The sequence below is a fragment of the Populus euphratica genome, unplaced genomic scaffold, assembly GCF_000495115.2.
Source record: "Populus euphratica unplaced genomic scaffold, PopEup_1.0 scaffold236.1, whole genome shotgun sequence".
NCBI classification, from domain to species: Eukaryota; Viridiplantae; Streptophyta; class Magnoliopsida; order Malpighiales; family Salicaceae; genus Populus; species Populus euphratica.
In genome coordinates this window covers 159,129-186,209 of record NW_011500115.1, presented here as the reverse complement: position 1 = coordinate 186,209, position 27,081 = coordinate 159,129, and the positions used below count along the sequence as shown (strand labels likewise).

At 31.1% G+C, this 27,081-nt stretch overlaps 2 protein-coding genes, 3 long non-coding RNA genes and 1 pseudogene across 9 annotated transcripts; 5 read left to right on the top strand and 1 right to left on the bottom strand.

The window, feature by feature from the left end:
* The first annotated feature begins 8,678 nt into the window (after window positions 1-8,678).
* On the top strand, window positions 8,679-11,634 carry LOC105109901 (ribonuclease P protein subunit p25-like protein). 3 transcript variants are annotated; one of them, XM_011004771.1, is made up of 9 exons: window positions 8,679-8,789; window positions 8,906-9,028; window positions 9,470-9,550; window positions 9,652-9,740; window positions 9,842-9,916; window positions 10,097-10,158; window positions 10,237-10,296; window positions 10,640-10,825; window positions 11,271-11,634. In XM_011004771.1, the coding sequence occupies exons 2-9, from the start codon at window positions 8,906-8,908 to the stop codon at window positions 11,345-11,347; spliced, it is 753 nt and encodes a 250-aa protein (XP_011003073.1). In that variant the 5' UTR covers window positions 8,679-8,789; the 3' UTR covers window positions 11,348-11,634. The 3 variants fall into 3 exon arrangements, with proteins under 3 accessions (XP_011003073.1, XP_011003072.1, XP_011003074.1); XM_011004770.1 differs by having other exon boundaries at window positions 8,902-9,028; XM_011004772.1 differs by having other exon boundaries at window positions 8,680-8,789; window positions 8,897-9,028.
* On the bottom strand, window positions 10,832-23,052 carry LOC105109905 (uncharacterized). The gene is made up of 3 exons (XR_839351.1): window positions 23,040-23,052; window positions 19,841-19,844; window positions 10,832-11,062 (listed from the first exon to the last, which is right to left on the bottom strand). It is a non-coding gene; the product is annotated as an uncharacterized LOC105109905 (long non-coding RNA).
* On the top strand, window positions 12,573-15,605 carry LOC105109902 (probable 26S proteasome non-ATPase regulatory subunit 3; annotated as a pseudogene).
* Window positions 17,393-18,780, top strand: LOC105109903 (expansin-A11-like). Its single transcript, XM_011004773.1, has 3 exons — window positions 17,393-17,644; window positions 17,744-18,065; window positions 18,159-18,780. Exons 1-3 carry the CDS (start codon window positions 17,503-17,505, stop codon window positions 18,463-18,465), a joined length of 771 nt encoding a protein of 256 aa, XP_011003075.1. The 5' UTR covers window positions 17,393-17,502; the 3' UTR covers window positions 18,466-18,780.
* LOC105109904 (uncharacterized) lies at window positions 21,067-21,234 on the top strand. Its single transcript, XR_839350.1, has 2 exons — window positions 21,067-21,153; window positions 21,198-21,234. It is a non-coding gene; the product is annotated as an uncharacterized LOC105109904 (long non-coding RNA).
* Window positions 21,566-24,544, top strand: LOC105109906 (uncharacterized). 3 transcript variants are annotated; one of them, XR_839354.1, is made up of 6 exons: window positions 21,566-21,667; window positions 21,752-21,800; window positions 22,614-22,684; window positions 22,774-22,847; window positions 23,546-23,763; window positions 24,408-24,544. It is a non-coding gene; the product is annotated as an uncharacterized LOC105109906 (long non-coding RNA). The 3 variants fall into 3 exon arrangements; XR_839353.1 differs by lacking the exon at window positions 24,408-24,544 and adding an exon at window positions 24,122-24,400; XR_839352.1 differs by lacking the exon at window positions 24,408-24,544 and having other exon boundaries at window positions 23,546-24,081.
* The last annotated feature ends 2,537 nt before the right edge of the window (window positions 24,545-27,081 follow it).

Sequence of the window (27,081 nt, the reverse complement as noted above, 5' to 3'; positions counted from 1 at the left end):
ATTTTATTTGAAATAATTTATGAAATGTTAATTATTATTATTTTAATTTCTTCATCTTTGTTTTAGATTTGATCTTTATTATTTTGATTATTATTTATTTTATTTGAGATAATTTATAAAATTATATTTTTTTTCAATTTTATTCTTATTCAAATTTTTAATTTGTAAAATTTGTTCCTCGTTATTTTAATAAACCTGAGAAAAATAAAATATTAATAAATTATTTTTCAATTCATTTTCAATAACATAACCAAAGGAAAGTGTTTTCCAGTTTATTTTCCATAACACTACCAAATATCGAAAAATAATTCACTTTACAGGAATTTATTTTTTCTAGAATTCACTTTCCAAACAAAACAACTTTACTACAAACAAATGGAACTTTATATTAACTTTATAAGTGTAAGTCTAGTATTAAAATGAATTTTATTTTTGTAAATATATATAAATCAGTGTAGGATAAGATATGTAATTTTAAAATTACTGGAGAATGAAATTTAATTTTGATTAATAGATAAATTGGTATGAAGATATTCTCGTGTTAAAAAATAAATAATTAAAATATCAAATATCAAAACTTTGAATTGATTTTTTAAAAAAAAATATATAAAATTGGTCTGTGGTTAATTATGGTAATACTCTGTTTATGATTAATCTAGAGTGGACTGGAATTGGCTGCTTCTTGCGGCATGGAAATGATAGAGACATTCACGAACATCTTAGGACTCGAGTTGCCTCTTTTTCCCTTTTCTTCCTGTCAATGCCTTGCTTGCTAAGGAGGAAGGAAAGACTAAAAAGCAATAAATCCAATATATAATAAACATGATTTTTAGGGGAATTAGACAACGCATTCACTTGGCAGAATTTAGTTAAACCCAATTATATGAACTCAGATTATACGTACGTACGTACATATATATATATATATTAATGACATTTCAGCAAAGTTTTCTAAATATTCTTAGGATGCAATTATCGACTCAATTATTTCTAAACCTGTAACATTAAACAAAATTTACATTTTATTATTTGGATTTTCAAAACTCAAGCTTATATCAATATCTTATTTTTATTTTCTACATAACAATTATTTAAAGCCAATTAATTCATAGCATGCATCATTTTTTAAAAATAATAATTATGCTTAAACATGTAAACAACCAGTTATAATTCAACCTAGTAATAATAATAATAATATCATAAATCACATTATACATAAGTTAATAAGTTAAACATTATAATTCTTAAACATACATGTGTATTTCAGCAAAATATTAGTTCTTTTAGCTGCATTAATTATTTAACAAAATTATTTATTCATGCATCTATTTTCAGATACGAGGGTACAAAATACCTATAAGCATTATCACATTAAACATGACTAAAATCGCATATTTTAACAAATAGCTAATTAAGAAATAATTGTTCATGTATGTTGAAGTAACTCTCACATCATTGAATGATTTATCTTATTCTTGGTAATTTAATAATATTTTTTCAGATAAAAAGATAAAATTTACAAAAAAAAATATCAAGAGTGTCTCCAACAAATCCACATATTTAACTTTGACATAAATTGATTAAATTTTACAATTTATCTATTACACCGAATAATTATCCCATTAAACCGGAAGTTACATCTCTTAACATGTCCATTCATCGTAACATTATTTTCAATAACCATAAAATAATACTCTCAGCTTAGGCATTTAACAAAACGTTATTTTGTCTTTTTTCTGAAAAAAAACTTATACTTGAAATAAAATCTATGAAAAATTATTATACAAACATTTAAATAAACAATTTAATTATTTTAAGGTGTCAAACACTTAACTGGTGTCTATATGCTTGAAGAAGTTTCTTTTTACTGATTAAGTCTTGCAGTCTTCTCTGTATCAACATAATCTACTGCATCATTATTCATTCATTTACACCAATAAAATTCCAAACCTGTAACATTAAACAAAATTTACATTCTTGGACTTTCAAAACTCAAACTTATATCAATATCTCATTTTTATTTTCTACAAAACAATTATTTAAAGCCAGTTAATTTATAGCATGCATCATTTTTTAAAAATAATAATTATGCTTAAACATGTAAACAACCAGTTATAATTCAACCTAGTAATAATAATAATAATATCATAAATCACATTATACATAAGTTAATAAGTTAAACATTACAATTCTTAAACATACATATGTATTTCAGCAAAATATTAGTTCTTTCAGTTACATTAATTATTTAACAAAATTATTTATTTATGCATCTATTTTCAGATACAAGGGTACGAAATATCTAAAAGCATTATCACATTAAACACGACTAAAATCGCATATTTTAACAAATAGCTAATTAAGAAATAAATGTTCATGTATATTGAAGTAACTCTCACATCATTGAATGAATTATCTTATTCTTAGTAATTTAATAATATTTTTTTAGATAAAAAGATAAAATTTACAAAAAAAAATATATCAAGAGTGTCTCCAACAAATCCACATATTTAACTTTGACATAAATTGATTAAATTTTACAATTTATCTATTACACCGAATAATTATCCCATTAAACCGGAAGTTACATCTCTTAACATGTCCATTCATCGTAACATTATTTTCAATAACCATAAAATAATACTCTCAGCTTAGGCATTTAACAAAACGTTATTTTGTCTTTTTTCTGAAAAAAAACTTATACTTGAAATAAAATCTATGAAAAATTATTATACAAACATTTAAATAAACAATTTAATTATTTTAAGGTGTCAAACACTTAACTGGTGTCTATATGCTTGAAGAAGTTTCTTTTTACTGATTAAGTCTTGCAGTCTTCTCTGTATCGACATAATCTACTACATCATTATTCATTCATCCATACCAATAAAATTCTAATACCAATTACATATTTATTGATTAAATCCAACACCTTTAATTATGTTTAATTAAACTTTTAATCCAAAGAGAATAAAACTCCCTTTTGAACTATTTATTTATTTACTTTAGAAAAATTATTATTCAATTTAACCTATCAACATCAATTATCTTCAATTTAGCAGGATTTCTTAATGATATTATCAAAACTTAATTTTCTAATTTTCTTCTTCTTTTAGCCGAAATTAACCCAAGGAAAAAAGTGAAAATTCTTCTTTTAGCCGAAATTAACCCAAGGAAAAAAATGAAAATTTTCTTTTCTCTTTGAAAAACTCTTTCTCCTTTCTTATAACAACACTTATAAACTTGTATCTTACCATGCTTTTCAAACAATTGTATTAAAAACTTAAATCCCTTAATTTTTTTTCTCTTTCGGCCAAAAATTCATTAAAAAATGGGAAATTAATTTTGTTTTTTTATTTAAAGTTAAACACTCACTCAATCATAAATCATGCTTTCTAATATGGTTCAATCATAATTTATATCATAAACCCATAATTTTACATAATCCTATTTGGAACATAGAATCAGAGGAATTAATCATTTGAAGTATATTATTTACCTCACTTTAATAAAAATTTAAGGAAAGAATGCAAGAAAAATCAAGTTTTTCCTTCTTCTCCCTCTTTAAACCCTGGCTTGAATTTCTCATTACAAAGCACTCACCACCTTAAAATCATTTATTTTGATATTTAACTAAGTTAATTACTCTAATTATTCATTTTTAAAATCAACACGAACTTAGATAGAAAAATCACATAGTTTCTCCCCCCACTTTTAGTTTCAAATTCTCGGATGAAAAAGAAAAAAATAGAGCATTTATAGTCTAGTTTTTATATATTTACATATTAGCCCTTATTACTTTTTATTTTTATTTTTGTCACTCAATTCTTCTTTTTACTTAATTTGCACCATAATACCTTATATTTTACTTTACTGTATCCATTTACAGTACTTTAAATCTTTTTATTTAATTAATTTGATATTTTATTTATTTTACTCAAATTATAATTTATCATGTTTTCATATAATTAGTGTTTTTTAGTTTTTAATCATGTTTTCATATAATTAGTGTTTTTTATTTTTTTTATTTTATAATTTTGATGTATGCATAAAAAATTTTAAAAATAGTTTGATATATTTTTAAATAAAAAATACTATTAAAAAATATTATACACGTGACCATTTTGTGTGGAAGGCACCACATGAAATACAGTCTTTCTTGTTAATTACCATATATTAGGTTGGTTTTTATATAAAATAAGTGTGAATCTAGTGTTAAAATAAACTTTATTTTTATAAATATATATATAAAAATCAGTGGAGGATAAGATATGTACTTTCAAAATTACTCGAGAATGAAATTTAATTTTTGGTATGAAGATATTCTTGTGTTAAAAAATTAAATATTTTAAAAATTAAATATCAAAACTTTGAATTGATGTTTTTTTTCCTAAACAATCTGAAATTAGTCTGTGCTTAATTATGGTAACACTTTGTTTATAAATAATCTAGAGTGGATTGAAATTGATTGATTTTATATGTTGTAAAGTTAATAATTATATAAATTTTATTAAAAAATAAATTTAAAATATAACTGGTTGAAAAGCTGAAACTGGCCGCTTCTTGCGACGTGACATGACAGAGACATTCACAAGCATCTTAGGACTCAAGTTGCTTCTTTTTTCCTTTTCTTCCAGTCAGTGCCTTGTTTACCAAGGACGCAGTAAGGACTAAAAGCAATAAATCCAATATATAATAAACATAAATTTATTATTAAACAAGTCTCAAATCTTTTGTTTTTTGTTTTTTGTTTTAAATCAATTTTACTCAAAGGGTAATTAACATCAGATAACATCACTCTTTATTATTAATCAATTTTGCTTAATTAAAATGTTCGTCGAAACAATAAAAAATTTGGATTTGTGTGTGAACTGGGTTTGCAGCCCCTTAGGGAGATCCGCAAGCCAGGGATGTCCAGAGCTGACAAAGTCCAAGACCAAAAGCCATAGCATCGGCATAGGGAATAAAAAGGGAATAGCACTTTTCTGATAAAGTCAAACACAGATCTTCCCTCGCCGTGGAATTATTTGCGCGCATCTCCTACAGTGTTGCTTCTGGCGTGTTGTCCTTCCCAGGCTTTTTTCCTTTAATAATGATATAAAAGTTTCAGTTGTCGCCGCTAGTTTTGACAGCTGGTAGTTATCGTTTTTAAAATATTTGTAAATTATTTTGTATTTGAAAAATTATAAAATTAATATTTTAAAATATATTTTCACACTTCCTATAATAAATAAATAAATTATCTTGATATATTTTAAATTAAAAAATATTTTTAAAAAAATATTATATAATCCCTTAACCTTTGAGTTTTAACACATTTTAATCAACTATGAAATGATATGCTTATGCACTGTCATGAGCTTATAAAATAAATATATTTAATAGTGTTATAATTATGAATATAAATAATAGTAACTAAAAGTATGATGAAGTAAATATTTTATGATGAAAAAAAGGTTATGTTAGCGATTAAAAACTTATAAACTAAGCAAAACAATTTATAGCAATCCACGGTGTTTTATGATAGAAAATACAGTGCTTTCACCACATGATTTAGTTTTTCTATTAATAAAAAACAAAAAAATTACAAAGTTAAATTCTCTACCAACTTAATATTAAAAAAAAACCAACAAAGATAATTTTGAAAGGAAAAACAACCCATGAGGAAAAACATTGTAGCAATTGACTATGTTTTGCGAGGAAAATTACAAAGTTTTTTCTAATAAAATAAAAAAAAAATTAGCGAAATATTATAGCAATTCATAATATTTTGTAAGAAAAACTACAACACTTTCCTCGTATGATTTAACTTTATTATAATTATAATTCTTAACCAACTAAGTATTAAAAAAAATCAACAAAGATAATTTTGAAAAAAATCATAAAAAAATCATATGAAAAAACATTGCAGCAATTAACAATATTTTAAAGAAAAAAATTAGAAAACTAAATCTTTAATCAGCTCAGCATTAAAATTTTTTATTAGAAAACTAAATCTTTAATCAGCTCAGTATTAAAAAAATTCGGCAGAGATAGTTTTACAAAAAAATAAAAAAACATAAAAAAATCATGTTGAAAACACCATAGCAATTCACAATGTTTTGTGATAAAAGTTACAGTGCTTTTCTCGTATAGTTTAGCTTTATTTGTAATAACTTATAATTGTAATTCTCAAATAACTCAATATTAAAAAATAAAAATGACAAAGATAATTTGAAAAAGAATTATAAGAAAAAAAACCACGTTGAGAGACACTATAATAATCCACAATGTTTTGTATGAAAAACTATAATACTTTTCCCACATGACTAAGCTTTATTGCAGATTTAAATTATAACCAACTCAATATTAAAATAAATAATTAACGAAGATAATTTTAGAAAAAAATATTGCAAAAAATGAAAACACAAAAGAAATTAAAAAAAACCATGTGAAGAAAAATTGTATCAGTCAATGGTGTTTTGCGAGGAAAAACTTGTATTTATTTGTAATTGCAATTCTTAACCAGCTTGATGTTTAAAAAATAAAATTAATAAAGATAATTTTAGGAAAAAATATAACAAAACAGAAAAAAATCATATGAAAAAAAATACCATAGCAATCCACAGTAACTTGCGATGAAAGTCACAATGCTTTCTTCATATATTGTAATTATAATTTTTAATCAGTTTAATATAAAAAAATAAAATAAAAAAGATAATTTCAATGAAATTATTTTAAAAACCATGCAGAGAAACATTGCAGCAATCAAAAATGTTTGAAAGAAAAAATTACAAAACTAAAATATTAAAAAAGAATAAAATCGACAAATATAATTTTGTAAAATAAAAAAATAAAAAACTATGTGAGAAAATAACGCAAAAATCTATAGTATTTTAAAGAAAAAAATTACAAAGTGAAAATTTTAACCAACTTGATATTTAAAAAGTAAAATCAATAAAAATAATTTAAAAAAAATAAATGAAAAAAAAACAAAGGAAAGTTGAAAAAAAGAAAGAAAGTGATTTCAGAAAAAAAAGAAATAAGAGGAAAGTTGGAAAAAAATTGAAAAAAAAAGCATTACGGATTAATGTTGTAATCCACGGTGATTTCAATACAGAGAAAACAGTAATTCATCATACTATTTAAAAAATTATTTAGTAAAATATGCCCAAAAATTCATTTTCTCTCTCGTGAGTTACTTGATTATATTAATTATTCCTAAATTAACTTTATGAGTTTGATTCTAGTGATAAAATAAAATTTATTTTCATGAATGTCTTAAGTTAGTACAAGGTAGGATATGTACTATTAAAATTTCTTAAGAATAAAATTTATTTATTTTTTAAATTAATATGGATATTCAAATAAACTTACAGTCATCTTAACTAATTTTATAAACCTGAAAATTAATGATTATATAAATCAATTAATTATTTTTAGAAAGCAAATCTAGAATCTAATTAATTGAATTATATAATTAATCGAATTATATCTTTCATAATTAAATAAAATTTATTTTTGATTAATAAATAAATTGCTATAAATATATTCATGTATTGAAAAAATAAATAATTAAATTAAAAAAATATAAAAGTATTATCATATATTTTTTTTTAAAAATCCCGAAACTGGTGCATGATTAAATATGATAATACTCTGTTTATGATTAATCTAAAGTGGATTGGAATTGGCTGCTTCTTGCGACATGACGTGATAAAGGTTTTCAGAGACATCTTGGGACTCAAGTTGTTTCACTGTATCGAACAGCCGGGTGTCTTTTTTCCTTTTTTGCAGTCACTGTCTTGTCTGCCAAGGATGCAGTAAGAACTCAATGCAAAGTATCCAATAGATAATAAACTTAAATTTATTATTATCAAACAAGTCTCAAATCTTTTGTTTTTTATTATTTTTTCTCAAAGGGTGATTAACACTGGGCAACATCACCTTTTTGTCCTTTTTTTTTAATACTCTCATCTAAGATGTTAAAATAACTTATAGGATGACATGTTAGAGATACTTAATTTTTTGTTAAACGATCAATATCTATTATTTAATTAAAATTAAAATTATCTTCTCAAACATGTGTTTGGTAATGTGGTGAATGATTTTTTAAAATTTTTTAAATTAAAAAATCATTAAAATAATATTTATTTTATTTTATTTTTCATACCACCACATCAAAATTATAAAAAAAAATTTAAATTTAATATTTTTTTAGATGAAATGCAAGCTAGTCCACAAAACAAACACCCCTAATAGTAAGATTCACATTCTAATTTGAAACTTTTTACCCATAATATATACCGTGTTAATTAGTAAGCAAAACCTGGTAAATAAATTTAGCACTCTTAACATTTTCCAAAATCCTAAGAAGAAAATCATTTAAAACTCACTTAAAACTTTAATATTTTTCTGTTAATCTAGCAAAAGAAAAAAGAAAAAAAAATCCTTTAACATCGATGAGGATATAATTGATAAAATCAAAAGATCTTGGATTTGATTAATAACGAGGTAGTATATTAAATACAAAACCTTTTCTCATAACAATAATAATATCGCGATAATAAAAATGCATTTAAAACGTGGCAGTCTACAAAATCAATCAAAAGCCTTACAGTGACGAGTCGGGTTTAAAAACCGGTTCAAACCGGAAATAAAAGAGAGTTGGTTAGGGCAGTTTAGAAAGAGTGTTTGTGTATAAAGCACGATAAGCCCCAGCTTGCGGTTTAGGGCGCAAAAGAAGAAACGAAGCCGTAGCAGAGGGCTCCTCCTTGTCCGAGCAAACTTATCTCTATTTTCCTTTCAAGGTAACTCTCAGATCCACCTCAACAAACCCTAACTCCCATTTTTCCTTCAAAAACCTAATTATCTTGTTTTTATAATTTTGAACTTGAATTTTTCGTTTTGGCGGCGGTGTAGAAAGATGGATCGGTACCAGAGAGTGGAGAAGCCGAGAGCAGATGCACCAATTGACGAGAACGAGATTCGAATTACTAGTCAAGGAAGGATGCGTAGCTATATCTCTTATGCCATGAGTCTGCTTCAAGTACTTCTCATCTCTTCTCTCCCTCTGTTTTTTTTTTTCAGTTTCAATTTCTTGCTTCCTTTTTTTGGCTTTGTATTGAACTCTATTTGGACCTGAACTATTTTTTCTGGATAAAATTTGAATTTATGTAAGCTTATGGTAGCTTTAATTTTAATTCAGGGCTAAAATTTGAATTTCTGTAAGTTTTATCGTAGCTTTAATTATGGGACAAAATTTAAATTTCTATAAGTTCCTGGTAGGTTTATAATTCTCTTATTCCAAGAATATATATGCTTTATTTTTGTTGTGATGTTTTTTCGTGCCTGTTAATTAATAATGTCATGTGCGGCTAGGGTTGCTAGCCAGGTGGATTGCTAGGTCTTTTTATTCATTAAAAGCGTCGTGCTTATCTTTATTTACTCATTTTTTGTTGTTTTTGCTAATGTTTGTGTTTAATTATAGGAAAAGGGCTCAAATGAAATTGTATTCAAGGCGATGGGAAGAGCCATCAACAAGACCGTGACCATCGTGGAGTTAATTAAGGTTTTTCCATTAACTGCGGAACTATTAATGGATCGGTCTGTTACTGTAGTCAGTTGTGTTTGATTGTGGGTGGTAATGCTCTGTTTCTTGTTGTGACGCAGAGAAGAATTGTTGGTCTCCATCAAATCACGTCGATTGGATCCACGGACATAACAGATACATGGGAACCTCTTGAGGAAGGCCTCCTTCCGTAAGTAGAGTCTGAAGGAAATTCAGAATATCTGATAGATTAATTTTCCTGGTTTCCATTGCTGTAGCTCTGACCATGAATTTTTGTTTTTGTTATTGAAGATTGGAAACCACAAGGCATGTTTCAATGATCACAATAACCCTTTCCATGAAGGAACTGAATACATCTTCTGTTGGGTGAGTTTGTGTGCCTCTGTTGTTTCTCAATTATTAGATTTGTGATTTAAGCATTTTGATTTCTTGTTGTAACTACGTGATAGCAATTGGTTATAATCACTCGAACCTTTTGTTATAGCAAGTGAGCATATTTGTAAGAAAAGATATTTCTAATGGCTTCCAAATTTCTGCTCTCTTCAGGTATCAGCTCCCATTACTTGCTGAGCAGGTGAAGGCATTCACGGATTTTGAGTATGAAGGAGGTAAGAAATGTTCATTATTGTTATAATTTATTCAGTTGATCCTGTTTGCATCTGCTTAGAGTTATTTTTGTGTTGCAGATGGTTCACCTAGCGGCCGTGGTAGGGGATGGGGTGGTAGAGGAAGGGCAAGGAGTAGAGGTATGTCTTGACGGGTTTTGCCTCCATGCCTTCGCTATTTGCACAATTTCATTGGATATATTTGGTTGTTTATATTTATTGCCTGAAATCAGCAAGTGGTTATATGCGAAATGTTTGTTCACCTTTTGCTGTATTTGCCTGCCTTTTGTTTTTTTTGTGTACTTATTTAATGTACTGTGATGCTTGACGGTGATGATTTGGCCGTGTTGGGCTGTTATGAGATGCTTTAAAATAACTAGGACTTTTGAAGTTTTGATACATGAGTTGGTGAGATACAAGGTTCTTATACTGTGGCTGTTGATTCCCAATATTGCATGGCATGACAAGCCATTCTTTTGTGCAGGGAATGGATTTGTGTATGCTGAGCATGAGGATGGGGGTTGGGATCGCAACCGGGGCTTTCCCAGGGGCAGGGGTCGAGGCAGAGGACGTGGATTCCGTGGCCGTGGAAGGGGAGGATTTAATGCACCTCATGCTGATACACAACAAGATGGCGGTTATAATTATGACGCTCCTCCACAAGGCCGTGGTATTTTTCGTCGACATTTTTTTCTTGCTGTTCATGATCAATATGGCTATCTGTCTTGAGTTTGTATTTTATCACAAGAAAGAATCCTAGTTTGATGTTTTTTTAAGGTTCTTCACCTGGATGTCCTCTAGTTGAGTCTCCTTGCATTTGCTTACTCTTGACATCTCATTTTTTACTGTGACAACCATGAACTTTCCAACTCTACTTTGAGCAGAAAGGTTCCTTGAAAAACAGTGCCTGTAATGACGTCAGCTCCCGGTTATATGTAATTTATTGTTTTTCATTTCAACTTCACCCATCTTTTAGATCTGCTTGCATGAGGTTGGTGCTGATGTGTTTTGCAACAGGGTTTTCTGAGGAGTCTCACCATGGATTTGTGCCAGCACCAATTCAAAATGCCTTTTTGTCTTTCATGGTGCACTAACTTGTTGCGTATTGATTGTAGGTCGTGGCCGTGGGAGGGGGAATCGTGGAAAGGGCCGAGGATTTAGATCTAATGGGCCGATCCCTGCAGCCGCATAAGATGCTCATTTTTGGCTTTGTTTAGAATCGAGTGCAGATGTTAGTGTTTGTTGCCTTCTTTATCATCTTTTTATCCCCCTTCATTTTGGTGTTTTTTATTTTACCCAAGTTGTAGTAGTAGTTTTAACTTAGGACTTTCATGTGTAACCACCATAGATTAATCCTTTTAGTTTGAAACCATTGCGCCTCGTGGGGCTATTATTTTTTTGTGGTGGCTGTAGTTTGGGGTGCTTGATCAGTTGTAATCTTCTTAATTTCTACCTAGAAGTGGGTTCTTTAATTTTTTCAATCTCTCCTACTCGATGGCTTGCTGCATGCTTTATAAATAGATGCTCAAATGCTCGCTCCATGGCTGTGGTTTACATGGGACGTGCATCGACGTTTGAAAGATCGATGTGCTTTTTAGATTTAACACAGCAACGGGTCATTTTCCCTCCATAGCACTAGTGAATTATAATGTTAGTCACATCTCGGAAGCCTCCTCAACAGCTCATGTTGTGATGCTTTTGAAAATGAAGCAGGAAACACTTATTTTATGACCAGGCAGAAAAATTGAGGTTAAAGGCACTGCGATAAAATATGCGATTGGTGAAATATTTAGTTAATCCCCTCAGGTTAAGATAACCAATTTCCAGCCCCTGTATTTTAATAATTGTCGTAAACTTATCCCTGTTGTATTTTCATGACAATTTAATTGTTTTTCTCTCTCTAAGATATCCTTCACTTCAAATCAAAATTACCATTCTCACCCACCACTTGCAAAATAAAAAACTCAATTAAAAATAATAATTTATAAATTCAAAAAATAATTAAAAATAAATTTTGCTCAAGGGATTAACTTATGATTTTCAAAATGAAAAGAATTAACTCATAATAATAATCAAATATTTTACATTTTATATAAATTCGAAATCAAATAATAAAAAAAGGGACTGAATTATAATCTTCTCTTCTAGCATTCTTACAATTTAAAATCATAAATAAAATTACAATAATCATTTCTCATAAGTTTCTCATATTTATTTATTATACCTTTTCGTTCATTATATTTGGGCTATTATCATTGCACATACTAGACTAGCTGGATCGAGATCCAATTAGGAGGTTGATACAGCTCAATCCAAGCTTCAGTTTTTTATTTTTAAAAATATGCTGGTATGAAAATAAATACCATTATTAAATTCACTGATGGGCCCGTTAAGATAACAATAGAACAAAACTAAAAACGAGAGAGAGAGAGAGAGAGAGAGAGAGAGAGAGAAACTTGGATGTAAAGAAAAGCGAGACAGTCGCCAAATCCCAAACATCAATTAAAACGAGCTCCAAAGCCTTCCAGAGCTACCTCTCCCCAGCTCCACTACCATGCTGGCTAAGATTTTCAGCCACTACCTTACTCCATTTCTCTTATCAAAGCAGAACCCTAATTTCACCATTTCCTGACAAAAATTTCATTTTCGACACTGAATTTTTTAGCAGCAATGCCTGAAGAAGCTGAGATAGTTAACAATCGCAGCAGTGTCCCCGACATTTCTTCTTTTGTGGCAGAATTCCTTTCCAACTTTATCATTTGGTAATCTCGAAATCACATCAATCAATCTGATCACAAGCTTCTTCTTTTATGTATTTTGTTGCACATTACGTTTTTATAAGCTCTGTTCTGCTTCTTCTTTTTTCGTGTGTGTGTCTAGGCTCTGAGCTGTTCGTCATGTGCATGGCTTGAGGAAGAAGCCGACAGATGATTTAATCCTAGAAGTTCTGGATTTTCTTCTTTCGAAGACTTCTGCTGCGAAAGCTCGACTATCTGCATTCCTTGCTTATCAGGCAAACTTTCAGAATCTGGAAAATGACTCCAATATTTTTGTTTTTAATTATTTAATTACTTAGGGTTTGGCTTTTAACTTAATAGAAATTGAAATAATGTTATTTTAATACTTAATCTGGGGTCAGGATAAAATCGATAATTTTTTTGGTTATTAAATTATTGTTGTTTATATTGGTTGTAGGAAGACGAGGAAGATGATTCTGCAACATCTTCTCATCCAATTTGTGGGGGGAAATTTTTGCCAGAGATCTTGTTATTCTGTTACTTTCTTGAGCTGATATTTATGGTTGAACAGAGAAGATATGAAGAGTTTATATTAGCTTTGCATGATGTTTCTCTGGCCATTGCCTCTGTTCCAGTAGTTTAATGTAAATGTGCTGTGTTGTATTCTTCTCAGGCTAAAATTCCAGTAGTTTAATGTAAATGTGCTGTGTGTGTTGTATTCTTCTCAGGCTAAAACTTGTTCCATGGATGGCCTTAATCGACTGATGGATATAAACGTAGTAGAGCCTGTAACTATTGGTGCTATAGCAGCTAGGTTGTACTTCTATTACTCATATATACCCATGAGGTCTCGGGTGATCTTGCTGAAAATCGTCGGTAAGAAAATGTTTGTGTTGATGTTTCTTGATTCGTCTATCTCTGAACTTGTAAGAGAAAGATATTGGCATGGTTGGAAACTGTAATTTTGTGTTGAACCAATGCATTCATGGTAAGATGGAAGAATCAGGTAATTTGAGGGCTTGCTTTGTTCTCAAATATGATCAGATTGTTGTCTTAGTGCTGTAATTTTATTTTCAGTGCCCTCTCTGGCTTGCATAAAGTTGCCATTTTGAACCATGATGAGCTGGGACAGGTTTGTTACTAGTCGACCTGAATTGTTTGGAAATTCAGTAGCTCATATGTGATACAGTGACAATGATGCAGGAAACACTAATCAATATGTTGCTTCGTAATTACCTGCATTACAACCTATATGACCAGGCAGAGAAATTGAGGTCAAAGGCACCAAAATCTCAATCATGCTAAAATCACCGGGTGTGGATTTTGCTTCTGGTATAGATATCTCTTCCTGTGGATCGCTTGTTGAAAAAACGTAAGGAGAAAAAGGTACCTGTTTCTGTTTTAAATGGTCTAGAGTCTAGACCTTAATTTAACAGGGGAAATACATGGCCTTGTCAAAATAAAAAAAACCGGACAAAACATAAGGAGAAGGAATCTGTTTGTATTTTTGCTGGTGGCACTCAACGTTAAAACCTGCTCTTTGTAGCTTTACCGATACTTGTTTTGTCTTGGAAAGATTCGGACAATTGGACTGGAATATTCTGATGTAAAAGAAAGATTTGTGTAAGCTGATCAGACAGCTCCTGTTGCAGCTCGTAGCTTTCGAATTCAATGCAACAAGTGGGCTGTCCTCGTTCGTTTACTGTTGGGAGAAATACCTGAGAGGACAATCTTTACTCAGAGTGGAATGCAGGGGGCTTTGAGGCCATATTTCGAGCTTACAAATGTGAGTGGCTTCCCTTTAAGTGGTTTAGTTGACATGACTTCCCTATAAATGGATAGAAATGGGCATGCCCATTTCTATCCATTCATCTGAACAGTAACGACTATCTGATTAATCTGTCAGGCTGTACCAATAGGTGACCTGGAGCTGTTTAGTGATGTCTCAGAAAATTTTGCTGGCATTTTCTTATCAGATAGAACAACCAATGTGATTGTTTGACTGCGACATGGTTTCATAAGGATAGGACTGCGCAATATCAGCATCTGCTATTCTAGCATCTCACTTGATGATGTTGCTGATAAATTGAGGATGCATTCCACAAACCATGTTGAAAACATGGTAGCTAAGGCCATTAGCAATGGAGCAAATGAAGCTAAAATCGATCATGCAAATGGGTGGTTAACATTGAAGGAGACCGGAGACATTTACTCTACAGCCGAGCCACAGGCTGCCTTCAGCTCTAGGATTGCTTTCTGTCTTAACTTGCACAATGAGGCTGCATGGCCCCCACTTTCTATGGAAACCAGCAAGTCAAATACTTATGGAGCACAACTTGCCCTATTAGCAGAGGAACATGGTAAGTATCTTTAGAACCATGCTTCATTATTCTCAGTTTCCGCCCTTTCTTGCCCCAGTTTCTATACTCTCTTTATTAAGCAGATAAATTTGTTTCAGTATCATAAGAACAGAACCTGCATTTCCATGATGGAATCAGTATGTTACTTTGATTGGATATGGCAAACAGACTATAGCCTCAGCTAATATGATCATAATCTCTTAACGTGATTTTATTAATGTTAATGTTCGGAAATGTTGCGGGCTGATCCCAGATTCTTATTTACTGTCTGTAATTTGCTGTATTTATAACTGGAATTAACTGCATTGGTGGATATTTGTATAACACTGAGAATCCTAATATGCTCCATTACCTATCCAAGCTTGGGCAACATATACAACTGAGTGGAGTCGGTTCCTGCCCAGTGCAGACAAACCTTCTATTACAAGGGTTAGATTTGAACTTGAAATCCCCTCGAAAGAAGTAGGGCACAAGCTCTCAATTTGTCCCTCGAAAGACAAATCGAATTTATGGATATATACTCTACAACTAAGCCTGACCTGTCATATGAATCCTCCTTAAAGAACCGAGGATGGTAGATATGTCCAGGAAGACCAAGGTACTTTGGTCATATCTCTGATTTTTAGGGACCACATCCCTTATCTTATTGGGGGATAAAATCATATCTTCGAAATTTCTTGTATTGTGGAAATTCCATAAGCTAGAATGCTGCTTCAACCTTGTAATAACTAAAACTACCTGTGACTTCTGATCCTGTTAAAACAATAGATCTCGGAATATATTAATAATTATCCAAGTGTTTCATCATATCAAGAATTTAGAACCAAGGACAGAAGCGAATAACGAAGAGGCTATAAAATTTATACTCGTAAATGAATATATTTATTCAGAAAACAAGAATCTCCTCCGTTCAATTAGCTAATCTCATGTGGATGATGTGATTCCAATCATTTTTTCCATAAAACAAAGAGACTCCTAGCAAGTCCATGTTTTGTTGCTGAATTTTATTATCATATCAGATCAACTACCTGTAAATGTGCTTGTTGATTGGCTCAACTTAGTGTAGTTCACACTTGTATATGATTCCAATTATTTTCCCTTGTTTTTTTCTCCCCTCCCAATTCCCACCAACCTACGCGTTGCCAATCAAGCTCATCGATTAGACTGCCAAATCATGGTTTTGCTTTGACTGTGTAAACTTGGCCTAGCATGTTGGATCAATTCAAGATCTAGTACGAAATAGGTTTTAAGAAAATTGGGCAGAGTTGACCTTGTTAAATTTAAATAACCTGGTGAGTTAACTTTTAATCCAATCAAACCCAATTTCATTTTAATTTTATTGATGTTGGTCAAACCTCAAGGAAAATATTGATTGTAAAGAATATTATTTAATATTTTTATTTAAATCATTTGGTGAAAATTTTCATATGTTGAGAATCCCATATATAAACTTAATGTTGGGATTTTTTAGAAAACATTCCGAGGAGAATCTATCAAGGTCAACATTATTCAATAAGGGTAAAGGGATCACAAAACTCTCTGCAGCTGCTCTCGAGTTTCTTCACAGAAGGCCCTTCCTGCTTACAATAACCTAAGCCAAGGCGAAATAATAGTAAAATTTCTAGGCCCTCCATGGACATGGGTGCATTACTTTTTATAAATAAAATCCAATAAACAGTTAAAAACAAAACCAAGATGGTTTTGTAGAACCCTAAATCTTGTATCAACATATCTTAACAGGATATATATATTTAACAACTCATCACCTTCCATGTGCACAAGACACATGATACATGTCATTGTATCGTATGGGGCAGAGCATCGCCATGTGAGGCAATATGATATGATATTACAAAAATAAACATGTTGTCACATAAAACCACTGAAGTTGTGATTCTATGTCTTCAAATACCAACAACTTACCTATTAAAAGAAACCCATAAAACAACAATTTGGTTAGTGGTTTCGAATGCTTCACGGCTCTTCTGCTGGGTGAGTGCATGTGGACATGCAATGAGAGAGTACGAGAACGTGGGAATAATTGAATGAGGTTCAGAATTCTGCAGTCTTTCAGAGGTCACATGTGAGGTTGTTGCATGAAGTCAGTCTGCCTCCGGTCCCTTATTTATAGAGGCAGTTCTTGGACTTGGAAATGCCAATAAATGTAAATACACTAGCTACCAGCCTACCACCAATCCTCACTCTCCATTCTCTTATCATTGTTTCGGTAGTATTCATCTTTTCAAGAGATGGGAAAATTTCTTTTGACATTTGCAGTCTTGCTTCAGTTCTGCTCTTATTTGGCTATCAATGTTAATGCGTTTGCTCCATCTGGGTGGAGGAAAGGTCATGCTACATTTTATGGAGGTAGTGATGCCTCAGGAACTATGGGTATGTAATGTAACTACACTCCTTGCATCTTTTCTTGTCTTCATTTTTTGGAAACATCACAGCTAATAGCGTTTCATTTCTTTAAAATCTGGGCTACAGGAGGGGCTTGTGGATATGGAAACTTGTATTCTGCTGGTTATGGGACCGGGACTGCTGCTTTAAGCACTGCTTTATTCAATGATGGAGCTTCATGTGGGGAATGTTACAGAATTATGTGTGATTTTCAAACAGACCCCAGATGGTGTATTAAAGGCAAGTCTGTGACCATTACTGCAACAAATTTCTGCCCCCCTAATTATGCTCTTCCAAACAACAATGGAGGCTGGTGCAACCCTCCTCTCCAGCACTTTGATATGGCCCAGCCTGCTTGGGAAAAGATTGGTATTTATAGAGGAGGAATCGTGCCTGTTTTGTTTCAAAGGTATAGTACTAATCACATGCATTGACCATTCTTTGTCACAAGTTCTTTCTTTTTTCATAATCTAATATTGTATCATATGGGATAATGATGCAGGGTTCCTTGCAAGAAGCATGGAGGAGTCAGATTCACCATTAATGGAAGAAACTACTTCGAGCTTGTCTTGATTAGCAATGTGGCTGGAGCTGGATCCATTCAATCTGTGTCCATTAAAGGCTCAAAAACAGGCTGGATGGCAATGTCAAGAAATTGGGGAGCTAACTGGCAATCTAATGCTTATCTCAATGGCCAGTCTTTGTCCTTTAAAATCACAAGTACTGATGGACAGACCCGATTCTTCACGGACATTGTTCCAGCAAACTGGGGATTTGGCCAGACTTTCTCTAGTTCAGTACAGTTCTAAAATAATTATCAGCAGCTTTAGAGTTCAGAGTCTAAATTGGCCGAGGCGTGCTTATAATTTTACTAGAGCAGCCCGCCACAATTATTTTTCTGATGATGGCTGGGACAATAAGGTTCTGGCTCTGGATTATGATTTGAAGAGGGAGGGTGAGGAAAGGAACCCATGGACTCAAGGCTAGCTGCTACTGAGCTGTTGTGCTTTAGTGATCACGGATTTGCAGAGTTGTATTTTTGTATTTATATAGTTATTGCAACTTAATATGAAGCGCAATCATTTTGCAGCTTAATAATATAAATAATATTTTTGTTTTGGTTATCTTAAGCTTGTAAAATTATATTTGTCAAGACCTGATTATAGGATTGATCTATAAAAACCCGAGTTATTGAATTAACCTACCAGTTATTTAAGTCAATAAAATCTACTATTTTTTTCTCGAAGATGACAGTTAAATTTGAATTAGGTTAATTAAATTTGAATTAGGTTAATAAATACTCCATCGAATTAATCAATTTTTATCAAATTAATATCTTTTTAATTCTATTTAAAACCTAACTCAAGTTATACTTTAAATGTTTTGAGCTTGTAAAAAAAACAATTTTCAAAAACTCTTGCAAAGATTTGAGCTTGATTTAATAATTAGATCAAAGTTATTATATTTTTGAGCTATTATTTTGATTTGGTGTAATCGACATTCTTTTGAGTTTAAACTTGTTGGTTGGTTGTCAACACTTCTAAAATATAATTATGATTTTACCATCACAAATAAAATAATTTCATGGTTTGATTGTGAAGACTAAGTTAAATTCAAGGGAAATTTTGTTTAATCTTCCTACAAGATATCATAATAAAAAAGGACATAGGTGATTTGAATAAAAAAAATCAAAGAAACACAATTATGAAAATAAAAATGATAAATCAATATGTCAATAATTTAGTTTAAGGGTTTAGAATTCATTCCTATAAACTTGTTGATCATCAAAGTAAAACAAATATCATTTCAATTCAAACAAATAAATTTGACATTCCTTAAAATTAAAAGAAATTAAAGAGATTATGAGTAAATTAATTAGACAAAGCTTTCCAATCAATTTCTTATTATTAAACAAATTTAATATTGAAAATCAATTTTTATTCACTTGTCAATAACCTTATAAGAAAAGTCTATAGAATTTATTCTAATTAACCGTTTAAAAACTTTGGTAATTTAATTTAGCTTATTCCTTTCTAATAAATTAAAGTGATAGTTGCACCAATTAAGTTAATTCATTTGCCTTTTATTCTAGTCTCTAATAACAATTATGGATACATTCCAGCACCTGGCTTAAGGAAGGGGCTTGTCTCCTTCCACTGCACATAGGTTCGAGTCCTGGCGTGCACGTCTGTCACTCCCGCGGTGTCTTACCTGCCTACTGGGTTTGCAGGGTATTTAGTGGGCCGTGGGGATTAGTCGTGGTACACGCAAGTTGGCCCGGACACCCCATATAAATAAAAAAAAATAAAAAATAAAAAAAATAACAATTACGGATCGAAAGAAACTAGAAAATATATATACCATTTTAAAACAATTCAATAAGCATGAAGAAAAATTAATGATATAATTCTAAAATAAAGATAAATAAGTACTTGATTATTAAAAAATTACAATGTCAACGTTACTTTTCACAACTTGATAATAAAGATTATGTCCATTCCCCTTGAATCAAAATTAAAAATTAGTTACTCGTGATATTTGAAAATTCTAATAGCAAAGATAATTTGTCCCCTAAATTCCTATTAACCAATAATGTCCTACTCCTCTATGTTTTTATCCTCTCATCCTCTCTTTGTTTTAATAGGCAACCTTAGCTAAATATTACGAGGTTATATATTGTAGAGAAAATTTATGTGATCTTGTCAAATTTTTTTTTAAGATAAAACACATAAATTGTTAGTTTCCTATCAGATCATGAAATAAAACCCATAACCCAGCTTGCATCAAGATTTTTATTTTGGAAACAATTTTTCTAACCTTAAACCCTCGTATAAAAGTTGTATCCTTGATTGTGTAGATAAATTTGAGCTTTTAATTCTTTTGATTTAGATATCTAAAACTTAAGATATAATTGTTTAAATATTTGATATGAAAATAAAGAATCTTATTGCAAGTAGGATTTTGGATTAATTTTACAGGTTTGAATGGAGGCCTAAATAAAATCGAATTTTTTCTCATAATGTTTTTTTGAAAAACTTGATACAAGTATTATAACTTAAATTATACCCATGTTTCCATTTTGAAACTCTAACTTAGTAAAATACTTGTTATAATAAGTAAGATTCAAAAAATAAAAAATAAAATATTTTATTTTTTAACAATTAATTTATAAAATTGTTTAGGCATATCAAATTCAAAAAATAACTTCTAATAAGCTCAAATAAACTTAATATACATTAAAAAACATGATGTAAAAGGAATAAATTTATATATATATATATATATATTGTACTTATCATATGTTCAATTAGTCTATAAATATATTTATTAAAATATTCATATAATTTTTTTAAAATAAATTTTTATTTAGTCATGCCATACATGTATACCTTACTAAAATTCATTTAATATAGCGAGGCTCGCTACATCACGAACTGATCTGGTAACCCACAGAGCAATACGGTTAGGTTTCACGTGGGCCAATTAGAGAGTTTGAGGCAAATTCTCAAATATTAGCAGCCCACACATGAGGTAGTTTTAGGAAAATTCTCAAATAATAGCAACCCAATTTAAAACCAGGAACTAAAACAAGTTGACGAGCAAGGGTGTCTTTGGAATTATAAGTAGTTTTAATGTGTTTATTTATTTAAAAATATATTAAAATAAAAATATAATTATTTTTTATTTTAAATAAAAAATTCAAAATTTATTATGGAAATACACGTGAATACGAAGAAAAAACTTGTGTTTTTTTAATTTTTTTTTTATTAAAATTTAATATAATTTATATGTTTGGGATTGTTTTGATGTATTAATATTAAAAATAATTTTTAAAAATTAAAAGAATATTATTAATATATATTTTAATATAAAAAAATATTTAAAAATTAACTATGAGAGTACCAAACACACTCGAAGAGTTGCATCAGCTGCTTTTACCTGACATTTGTGATCTTTCTATCACTCCTCCATCTTCTGTTCAAACCAATTTCGTCTCCTACTTCGTTCCAGGTTTCTGCTTTCTTTTTCGTTTTGCTTGATTGATGATGCTTAACAAAGCAAATACTTTTCTTAATTTGTTGAATTTTGGATCAGATTTTGTGAAGCCAGGACACGACCAGTACGTTTATAGACATGCCATTGGGTAGTATTTTAACTCTTTTGTTAAAATATATGTGGGGTTTTGATTAATTGTTTATGTATTGTTTTTGTGATGAAAAAAAGGTTGTGTGTTTGGCTCCGACCGATGTGGCTTTTAAGGACACAGGAGGAATCACGGCTGTTGATTTCAATGTTGGAAAGTCTGATCGTAGTGGCATTAAGGTCACTGGAAAGCGAAAAGAAGTCCATTCTTTTGTTGGTTTTAGCCTTTTTTTATTGTATAACAATTAAGCAATTTTCCTTAGAATTGAGCAAGTGGTGTGAAGAAAATGGCAATATCTAGACAATTAAAAGTTCTATGACTAGTAGCTTGGTTGGTTTCTTATAAGCTAGCTTTTGAGTTGGTGGGGATAATTGAATTTACATTACTAACATGGTTGCAAGCATCAAGCTTTGTTTGTTAGGGCTTTCAGGACATTTTAGTTGCTTAGTGATCAAGGGTGGAAGTTCACCATCTAATTTGGCTTTATCTGAGTCATATACCGGAACAATCAGAGGATCAGTTTGAAAAATCAGTTGGATTCCACTTCTTTTAGTGGCATTGTTTCTTTTTGTGCACATTGGTTTTGTGGCTTTCATATCATCGGAAGCACAATTGGCCAGTTTAACATAACTGGGCTAAGAAATCTGAGCTGATTGCATTGAGAGGTAACTTTGACTGCCTCGGAGGGCAAGGATTTCTACAGATTAGTCAGATTTCTGTTTTGTAATGTTGCATTTAGGATCAGGAGTTGATTTGTTTTCTTATGTTCTCATTTAGCCAACTTTTACTAACCATAGAGAGCATCTTTTGCAGAATGTACAACACTTTGAGTCTGACTCTGCTCTGTGAAAAGTTTGCACCCAGAGCGATTCTTATATTGTAAGGTACATCTATTTTTCAGTTTCACACCTCCTCCTCCCTTCGTTCCTTCTTTTTAATATTGGAGTTGAAATTTGTCATTGACTTCTGACAGATGTTGTGTTAAAGGCTCTCTGTTGGAAGTGAATGACAGGCTAATCAAACATTCAAAATTTGCTGAACTCTTCAGTAAGTATTTCTTATCCATGCTTACCAAATGTTAGATGCAAGTGTCTATGCGTGTTTGGTGCTTTTTAAAAATGTTTTTCGCTTGAAAATGTGTTAAAATATTTATATTTATATTTTTGATGTCAACACATCAAAATCATTTGGTAACACTAAAAAAAACATCGATTTGATGATTTTTCAAGAAAAATGTACTTTTGAAACACATCCAAGTGCAATTGAAAACTCACTCCCAAGCTTTTTAAAAATGTTTTTCGCTTGAAAATGCATTAAAATATTTATTTTTTACTTTTGATGTCAATACATCAAAATCATTTGGAAACACTAAAAAAAACATTGATTTGATGATTTTTCAAGGAAAATGTACTTTTGAAACGCATCCAAGTGCAATTGAAAACTCACTCTCAAAGTGCAATTGAAAACTCACTCCCAAGCAGACACTCTTTACTAGATAGGATCTCGTTATTGAATTAGTGATCAACAAGGACAATACTTTTAGGCAGTGATTTTCATATCAGCCTCTAAAATCTCCTATTCCAAAACATATCATCACCCCCTTGAGAAATTAACTTGCTGATTGGTGAGAATCGATTCTTGCCACTAATTAGATCTCATATCTTCTCTTTCATCTGATGGTTCTGTTTTTAGCATGTAATAGTGGTTTGGCAACCCACATTGATGATTTCATCTGTTGTTGGCAGACAGGGAAGGGTACATTGCCATTATCATGCCAAAGCCAGCAGATTGGCCGAAGGTCAAAGCTTCATTGTTGGGCCTTGAGGAATACAAGAAACTGAGAGAAAATAGCTGAGCTATTTGGGATGCTTGGAAAAGTTTTATAGACTTCGAGAATAACAAGGAATTCAAGCTTCATTTGGAATCCTCCGGTCACCAATTCTTTGATGGGCCTCACCCCCAGGTTAATTTCCTAACTGTATCTAGTTCTTATCTTGTCATTTTTGTTTCTCCACAAATAGAATAAGAAACAGAACAGTATCAGATTATGCTTTTTTTGCTAATACTAGTAAGAATAGGTGAGTTAATTTTTTACCTTAAAATTCCCTTTGTGATACTGAATATTGAGGTCTGTGTTATGCAAGTGGCACAATATCGTGTGGATGAGTTATGCTACCTATTGGGGCAGACCTAGGATGTCAAGAAAACTGCTTTTTTTTTTTTTGTTTTTTGCCATAGAACATGTTGTGTTGCAAGAGAGCTGTGCTTGCAAATTCTTTGATGATTACTCTTAATTTATGATATCAAAATATTCACTTCAGGAAAACCTGACAAAGATGGGATGCTTACTATGCAAATAGGTTCTGACCAGGGAAGACCAGGGAAGAAAGCTAAATATATGCATAAACATTACAGTCAATGCTGGGTAAGAGGGAATGTATATTAATGGTATATCTTGTCAATATAAACTGCTGGAAGTTGGGTAATATGCAGGGAGACTATAATTAATGAATGGTAATCTGGATATATACAGGGTTGAAATTAACAATAGAATTGATAAATAAATCATGGGTTAGCAAATGGCATTGGATGTGCCTTGTAATCTAGGTAAGCTCAGCCTAGGGAGAAGCAATTTCTATCTGGAGCCTGTATTGTAACACCAAAGATCACCTGTTACCACTATCTCTCCAAATATTTTCATCATCCTTGTAAGATTTTTTGTTGATGATCATCAGCTCTACTATTCTCGGGTGCAACCATTATCTCTTCCATCACAAGCCTTCTGGATCTATTTATGGTATGAAAACACAGGTAGATGTGTTGCTCGAGTTCTTCTAGCTGCTCCAGATAGCACAAGTCGTGAGTGTGAAATTCTTTCACGACCTCTTTCAACAGTTCAGGTTTTTTATTCCTAACACACATATCAGCAAGAGCTTTACGGTGTTCTACCTCATCAAATAACCTCCTCACGAGTCTACTCATGGTATCAAAATCTTTGATCAATATGTAAGTTCCTTTGGCTGCAAGATCTAGCTGTGCACCAAGTCTTTTTTGAAGCAAGCTTGTCTCAAGCCCTCGATAAACCAACTTGATTTGCTTTCTGAATACATACAACGAGCAACCCATTATTCCTGGTGCAGCCACAATGCCAACTATGCCATGGATTGCAATTACAAGCAAGGCAATTAGAAGTGCAGTATGTGATATGAAAAGACACCCTCCTCCAACCTTCATGCATACCCTTTTGAACTTTGCTTTCCTCGTAATCTTTCTTTGTTCTGAATTCAATCCATGGAGCAACACCAGGTTGTTATCATGAAAATCATTGAATTTTACAGTGGTCAAAAACATCGATAGTGGATTTTCAAGCAATGCATACGCAGCAAGCTCTCTAAACATTGCTATGCAAATCTTATCTGAATAATCTGCAGAATCTTGCACCCTTTTGCTTAGCTTGATTACCCTTGTAATTTTCTTATAATTAGCACGTTTTTGCTGGATGCATTGAAGAAGCAAATCGCAAATATGACATGCTTCTGATCTGGCATCAAAGTAATCAATCAGAAAGTGATGAAACCTCAAGCTTTCTATCATCTCTTTTCGAGTCGCTTGCTGTTGTGGTTCAAACATATAATCAGAGAGAAGGAGATAGAAAGGAAGAGATGAGGACGGTGAGGTGACTTTGTCAACTCCATCACCGTGTGTTTTTCTTAGCTGGTCTTGAACCTTGCTCCGCATTTCCACATAGGACTTCGTCCTGAAAGCTTCCTTGTATTCCTCATTAACGTTCAACTTGTTGCCGCTAGCACGTTCCTTTGGAGATCTTCCTAAACCAGAAAACAAACATCATCACTCAAAATAGGAAGAAGAAAAGAAATAAAAACTCAAGTTCTTGATAGCACCATAAAAAATTTAACTAAATCAAAACTAGAAAGTTTATGAACACCTTCTAAAAAAAACACTAGCATAATTTAAAGATTTTTCCAAAATATACATGGGATTTTGAGAACTCATGTTTGAGAAGTACAAGATGATGTTGAAACACACCTGCCCTCGAAAAGGTTGATTTTAACTTGGCCCACAAAAGCTTTGCCATGTTGATCAACTCCCTTATCTTTTCGGTTTCTTGACATAGATTAAAGCATGTAGTTGCACATATATAGGCGGCAATCTGAATTTGAAACAAAGAGATACGAGGGATAAAGAAACCAGATTGCTGTAAATGGCACCGCCTCACACGATAACATCCCTCACACGTTATGTATATCTTACGTGTAATGCCTTGGGACAAAGCTTCTGCAAGCAGAAACAGTGTTGGCAATATAGGTTGTCTTCGCAATCTCTCATACGTTGTATGATAATTAGTTAACATGGAATAAATTCTGTATAATCATTATTATCGTTTCCCTTTTTCGCGGAACAAATTATGACTCAGTCTTAATTTTAAATGAAAATCATGTGCGATTTATCGTAATATCAACCGGATATCTATCAATTAACTTGAGGATGCTACGTGCTCTGGTGATTGCCGCCTCCAAATTATCAAATAAACGCTGTTTTGAATATGAACGTTATACTGTTCTATAGTTTATTTTTACTCGAAATTTTCAGGGTGTTAAAGTAATTAAGATATGGGATTTGGTACGTAGTGTTGTAAATAATATAATTTAATATAATTCAAATTTTTTTAATTGAAGTATTTAAATCTAATAGGTTTTCAATCTAATATTAAAAAAATAAAATTTTTTTCCAGTATTTATATAAAAACTATAATCTAAACTAGTAACCAGCAAAAAAGAATCAGAGACTCGCATATACAAGATTTGATTGAATAAAGGAAAATCTTTATTCGCCGCGTTTGAGGCAATGTCGGTACTTTGGTGCCTTTATTTTGTTTCTATTTTGTTTTATTGTTTTGTTACCAACATATAGTTATTAAATTTGAATTGAATTAAGTTATTAAACTAATATACTGTCAACCATGTTTTTATAAAAAAATTATTTTTTATTTTATTTTTTATTAAAAAACTTTTAAGTGTTAATATATTAATTTATTAGGGTTTTATCGGGTAAATTAAATCACTAACGAGTCAATGTATTTTTTTATTTTCAACTTAAAATTTTATCTTATTTAGGTAGTAAGTTTTCAAGTCAGTTAAATTGGATTTAATAATTATTAATTCATTCTTTACAAGATAATGTTATTTGTCTTAAAATATTCGTCTACGAATTTATAGCAATTCCCTTTTACTTTCACCTTCTTTCGTTTGCTTAATTGCTT

Excerpts from the sequence above, each read along its gene's own strand:
- LOC105109901 (XM_011004771.1), top strand. The coding sequence starts at position 8,906 with ATGGATCGGTACCAGAGAGTGGAGAAGCCGAGAGCAGATGCACCAATT. Across the intron at positions 9,551-9,651 it reads CCATCGTGGAGTTAATTAAG|AGAAGAATTGTTGGTCTCCA; the intron begins GTTTTTCCATTA and ends GTTGTGACGCAG. Across the intron at positions 9,917-10,096 it reads CTGAATACATCTTCTGTTGG|GTATCAGCTCCCATTACTTG; the intron begins GTGAGTTTGTGT and ends TGCTCTCTTCAG.
- LOC105109903 (XM_011004773.1), top strand. The coding sequence starts at position 17,503 with ATGGGAAAATTTCTTTTGACATTTGCAGTCTTGCTTCAGTTCTGCTCT. Across the intron at positions 17,645-17,743 it reads TGATGCCTCAGGAACTATGG|GAGGGGCTTGTGGATATGGA; the intron begins GTATGTAATGTA and ends TCTGGGCTACAG. Across the intron at positions 18,066-18,158 it reads GTGCCTGTTTTGTTTCAAAG|GGTTCCTTGCAAGAAGCATG; the intron begins GTATAGTACTAA and ends ATAATGATGCAG.